This window comes from Mastomys coucha, unplaced genomic scaffold (genome assembly GCF_008632895.1).
Source record: "Mastomys coucha isolate ucsf_1 unplaced genomic scaffold, UCSF_Mcou_1 pScaffold22, whole genome shotgun sequence".
Lineage (NCBI taxonomy): Eukaryota > Metazoa > Chordata > Mammalia > Rodentia > Muridae > Mastomys > Mastomys coucha.
Window position 1 is genome coordinate 249,680,970 of NW_022196905.1, and position 5,973 is coordinate 249,686,942.

The window sequence follows — 5,973 nt, forward strand, 5'->3', positions numbered from 1 at the left end:
AAAAAAAAAAAAAAAAAAAAAAAAACTAAAGGGGATAACCTTTGAGAACTTGTATCGCCGCCAGACTTCAAGACTTAGTAAGACTACATTCTGAGTGGTGAGACCTGGGAGAGATGTATGGATCAAAAGAATAACTTGGGCGCGGAAATAGACAGCCAGTTTTCATCTGCAAAAGAAGGCAGGCTGTATAAATGGTGCTAGAACCACCATTTATTTCTATTAAATAAAACAAATGTCCACCCTTACACCAAAGAGACTGAAATGGACCACAGACTTTAAATGAGGAGTTTACAGACTCCCTGAAGAAGATGCACGAGGCATCTTTGTGACCTCGATGCAGAGTGAGCCTTTTTTTCTTTTGATACAATTAAAAAAAATCACTAACCATAAAATTAAAAAATGATGAATTAGGCAGCATCAAAACTGAAAGCCATGGCCACTGGACATTATTAAGGAGGGAGGAAAACCAGCCATACATTAGGACAAAGTCAATGCATACATTCAGCAAAGGATGTGCAAACAAAATAGATAGCTATCACAACTAAGGAACGCAGTGCAGGACTTGAACAGGCCCACAAAAGCCCAGATGCTCGGTAAGCACACAGAAGCTGCTCACCGACAGTCATCATTGTGGGAATGCAAATCAAAGTGACAAAGCAATACTTCCCATCCACCACAGTGACAGAAGTTGAAAGGGCTGGCAACACAGAGAGAAGCTGTGCAGGGATCAGTCCTGAGGCTTTGCTGAGACGAAGGCAAAATACCCTCTCCACTCAGCATAGACTTCCTCAAAGTTAGCCACATGCCTAGCCTACAACTTGGCACTTCCACTTCTTGGGTCAAGAAATTAGTGCATCCATGCAAAAAGAAAAAAGAAAGAAATAAGAAAGAAAGAAAAAAAGGGCTTATATATTTCATTTTACTCTTAATAGCCTCAAACAGGAAATGATCCAAGAATCCATCAACAGAAGAATGAATCACCCTGCGTTATGTTCATACAATGCAATTATTGATCCACGCAGCCACTCAAAATCAAGTTCAATAACATTAAATTGAACAGAGTAAGCTTGATAAAAAAAACAGTTCATGCTGCATGAGTCTAACTCAATTCAGTTTAAAAGAAGGCAAAATGAAAAGAGGTGGCAGATATCAGGACACTGGTTTCTTCAGGGACTTGGCAAAGGGACCAGGAGCTTTTAGAGGTCAGGACAATGTTCTATATCTTGATCTGAATGTGGGTCCCTGAGCAGTAAACTCCAGACTTTTACACTGCCAATTACACGTCAGCAAAAGACTTTTCACTGGAAAAGGTCCCGACTAGGGCATGTGTTCCCAAGTCCAGACCTTCACGGTTTCCCTTAAAGTGTGGGTGTTAGGACCTTGGGTATTTAACTTCAGTTCTCATGAATCAAGGTTTCATCTGTTTGGTCTAATGCAGAACCTGGCAACCTCCCTCTCAAGCAATAGCATCTACTCGCGTGTGGACTATAGACAAGTCCTTAGTACAGACCTTTAATTGCAAACAATGATTTCTAATTAAGGGACAAAGTGACAAATCAGAGAAAGATCTGAGAGAACGGATACACCCAACTCTCAAGAGAAAGGACAGGAGAGAGGATGCAGTTTTCCTGAGACACTTTTATAGACAGGTTACAGAGAGAACAAGCTAGACACAGGTGAAGACAGAACAAGCCAGAGAATAAGAAGGAGCCAGAAGAGGAGAACAGATTGCTAGAGTTAGTTTGAGGCCAAGCAGAGCACTTCAGTCAGAAGCTGAGAGAAGCCAGTTTGAATTAGTCAGCTTGGAGAGGAGTTTGAGTCAGAACAGCTGAGTTGAACCAGCTGGCCAGAGATCAGAAAGAGTTAGAAAGGGTGAGCTTATGACAATTACATCTGGCAAATAAAAGTTACTTTTCCACCGTATAGTAGAAATAAGTTAATTTAATTGAAAAAAAAGAAAATTTAACTGAAGAACTGAAATGAACTTTGCAAAGAGAGACTCAGAGATGCAGATTTCTGTCATATCTCCCAGACTCACCTAGGAGTAGGCTCTGTGGGAGACACTGCTCTATGCATCGTCATGGGCCGTGTGAAGTACACCAGGTAACCTGACAAAGGAGACACATAAGCACACTGCTGTCAGTGAGCTGGACATGGAAACTCCTACAGCAAGAATGGGAAATCCTTTTGTTCCCCGAGACAGAGTTTCACTAGGGAGGGCAGGCTGTAATGGAACTCATAGCAAGCCTCCAGCCTTAGCATTCTAAGTACTTGGATTAAGGTATGACCCTCCAGGGGCTGGAGAGATGGCTCAGTGGTTAAGAGGACTGACTGTTCTTCCAAAGGTCCTGAGTTCAATTCCCAGCAACCACAGGGTGGCTCACAACCATCTGTAATGGGATCTGATGCCCTCTTCTTATGTGTCTGAAGACAGTGACAGTGTACTCCTATACATAAAACAAATAAATCTTTAAAAAAAAAGTATGAGCCTCCATGCCTGGATTAATAACTGTATTACAATGTATATATAAATCAGGTAGTACTAGAGATTGACATGCACACAAGCTAAGCATTCTTACCACCAGCTAGGCGGGCTTCTTCTCTATTTCAGTATACCTGAGGTATATCTCCATAAACTGCCAAGACTTGTAACCAACTATACTGACCCTTAAAAGGACAAAGGTGAGGGTCTGCTAGATCTAGGAGAGGTAAAAAGAATTGAGGATCTAAGCAGACGCAAACCCAGGATCATCAGAACTAAAAAGTTAATTAAGACTTGGATTATGGCAAACATTCTTTTTTACAAAGATTTATTTACTTTACTTATATGCATGTGCATGTGCCTCTCTGTGTGTACGCTGTTGTGTATCCAGGTGCCTGTTGAGGCCCAAAGAGGATGTTGAATCTCCTGGAGCTGCAAGTTCAGGTGGCTATGAGCTGCCAGATGTGGGTGCAGGGAACTGAACTTGAGTCCCCCAAAGAGCAGCAAGTGCTCTGTCCTGCTGTGCCATCTCCCCAGGTTCCCAGTAAATATTCTTAGGCTATGCTCACAGATACCAATTTAGCATTATGCCATATGTTGTTTTGAGTTCTTGGGAAGTAAAAAAACAAACATTTTCTGATAATTAATGCAGAATATAATAAGCCTTTCTTAGCTACACTCCCTCAGAGTTAAGAGTCAAAGAACAACAAAGAGACCAACCTGCTCCACAGAACCTGGCCCCAGAGGTCCTAGGAAAGGGAATATTGGCATCCTGGTATGAGCCATAGGCAGTGGTCACCCGTGCAAACGTCGGTAAGGGTGGTGTGACAGAGTTTGGGAGTGCAAATGGGTTGTTAGAAGCACTGTCCTCCTGATTCTGAAATCAAAGATAAGCACAGTAGAACCCACAGCATATCTCTAAGTTGATTACAAAACAATGGTACAGTACCACAAAGCGAGCCAGGGTCTTGGGTAAGAAGTGCAACAAGACACTAAAGCACAGGTTTGCTCAACAAGTTCATAGTTCCCACCACAAAAGACTCCAGGCACGAGACAAGCTGGCGCAGGCAAGGCTCCAAACAGCTCTGGTTGCGCTTCACTTTCTGCAGGGAAGTGTCCTTTAGGATCTGGAAAAGACCCAAAACTCCATCAGGGAGAGAATCATACGTCCATATGCTTCCTGCTTGGCTATATTCTGCAAAGTGCCTGGAAGTGTGACGGCATGGGAGCCATCATGGCCAGGCCTGACGCTTCTATTGGTTCCCAAGAGTGCTCAAGGGAAAGAGCTTTCCTGAGGCTTAGACAGAACAGCACGACTACTCTCTCTTTCTAGTGAGTTCTACAGTTTTCTTCCATACAGGGAAAATCTCATTGTTTTAAAATCATCGTCACTGGGCTGCAGAGAAAACTGCTTCAGATGATATAAGCCAGGGCAAAGATTTGAGTGATACAGGCTAGAGCAAAGACTTCTTTCCAGCAAAAGTTAAAACATATTGTTATATTTTTATCCACTAAAACAGTGACATTTTAAGGCTAGAGATATGAACTGACACCCGTATTAAGACAGGCACATGAGCAGGACCACTGCTCTCACTGCCTGCATGGAGCATAGATGTGCCTCCCTTAGACTCACAGCTGTAGCACGTATAAAATTCACAACTGTATAGAAGGCTTGATATCAAAAGTAAAAAGTGTAAAATATCTCATTTTGGGGGTTGCATCAGGGTCTCATGTAGCCCAGGCTGGGGTCAAACTTGCTATGTAGCTGAAGATAACCTTGAATCCTGATCCTCCCACCTCCCATTCGAGGTGCTTGATTACAGGACTGTACAATCTGGCTCATTTTCACCAATTATATGTTGACATGATAATATTTTTTAAATGTGCCAGGTTAAAGAAAAGTACTATTAAAATTAATTCATCTTAAAATTATTTTATACACACATCAGTTTCTGAACTCACAGGGCTCCTTTTCTGAGATATTTAAATGACTATACATATATTTTTTTCCTATCAAATATCTTTTAGCTTCAAAATATATCTTGCCTTGGAATAAGATACATTCTTTCTGGGTGAGTGAAATTGCTTTTTAGAGTTCTTAACATCAGACTAATACAAAGCTCTAAATTCACAAAGGCATTAGTTGTAGTCTATATATTTGCATGTAGTATTTATGTAATCCTTCATATCTAACACTTGTAGGAGTTTTTCTGAAGAAAAGCCAACTGGTTTTATTAAATTTTCAAAGGACATTCATACCCACACCTCGAAAAAGCAGGTCAAATTTCTGAGTTTGAGGACAGCATGGTCTACAGAGCATGTTCCAGGATGGCCAGGGTTACACAGACAAACTCTTGTCTTTGGTTGTAAGAAAAAGAAAGAAGAAAAAAAAACCCTGCCTTACTGCTATCCGCACCAAGTGGACGGCCAGGACAGGGGCTATGCAGCAGAAACAGCAGTATTCAGGGAATGGGCAACCTTCACATCTACTGATCCAGGTCTGTCTTGGCTCAAGCTCACGCAGGCCTGTGACAGCCCAGCCTTACCTTCAGCAGCTTGGCCTTCACAGCAGACGTGATAGTGGTAGGGTTGATGAACTGGAAAGAAGGGGCAGCGTTGTTGGGGTACTGAGCCGGGAAAGTCACCAGCATCTTCACATGGTGGTTGCTGCAGTGCACAGACACTGTGCAGCTCCGGTCTGCAGCATCCATCTGCAAGACAGACAGCAAATGGACATCAGAGGCATACTGTGCTGCATTTTATTTGCAGTGCTGAGCCTCAAAGCCGGCCTTGAATAGGCAAGGCAAATCCCCTTCCTCAGCAAGATACAGATAGATTTTTGCAATCAACACAAATGCCCATGTTCCTAGTAACTGACTGAAAGGGAGATACCTATAAAAGTAAATGAGTCTGAAAGATAATTCATTTTCGGAACAAATTTTTAAGTTTTAGTACTGGTTTAAATAAATTCACATATATATATTATTTTTTAATTTATATGTATGGATATGTCTGTACACTGCCTATATGTCTGGTGCCTTTGGAGGACAGAAGAGGACATTGAACTCCCTGGAACTGGAGTTACAGAGGTTGTGAGCCATTGTGTGGATGCTGGAATAGAACCTAGAACCTCTGGAAGAACAGCAGGTGCTCTTAACCAGAGAGCTATCTCTCTAGCCCAACTCAATATTTTAACTTTAAAAAAGCATCTTGGGTACTGTCAGAGCCTCTCCAGAGACAGCTGCATCAGGCTCCTATCAGCCAGCACTTGCTGATATCCACAATAGTGTCTGGGTTTGCTGACTAAATATGGGAAGGATTCCCAGGTGGAGCAGTCTCTGGATTGTCCTTCCTTCAGTCTCTACTCCATACTTTGTCTCTGCAACTCCTTCCATGAGTATTTTGTTCCCCCTTTTTAAGTAGGGCAGTGGTGGTGCACGCCTTTAATCCCAGCACTTGGGAGGCAGAGGCAGGCGGATTTCGGAGTTCGA

At 42.4% G+C, this 5,973-nt stretch overlaps 1 protein-coding gene across 6 annotated transcripts in view; it reads right to left on the minus strand.

The window, feature by feature from the left end:
- Wdr59 (WD repeat domain 59) overlaps positions 1 to 5,973 on the minus strand; it is a 76,111-nt gene that overhangs the window by 28,299 nt on the left and 41,839 nt on the right. For all 6 annotated transcript variants that reach the window (XM_031341465.1, XM_031341464.1, XM_031341462.1 and 3 more), the window contains exons 14-17: positions 5,029 to 5,193; positions 3,514 to 3,609; positions 3,203 to 3,359; positions 2,039 to 2,108 (exon numbers count right to left, since the gene is read on the minus strand). In XM_031341465.1, coding sequence (XP_031197325.1) covers positions 2,039 to 2,108; positions 3,203 to 3,359; positions 3,514 to 3,609; positions 5,029 to 5,193 — 488 coding nt within the window. The remainder of the gene's footprint in view (positions 1 to 2,038; positions 2,109 to 3,202; positions 3,360 to 3,513; positions 3,610 to 5,028; positions 5,194 to 5,973) is intronic.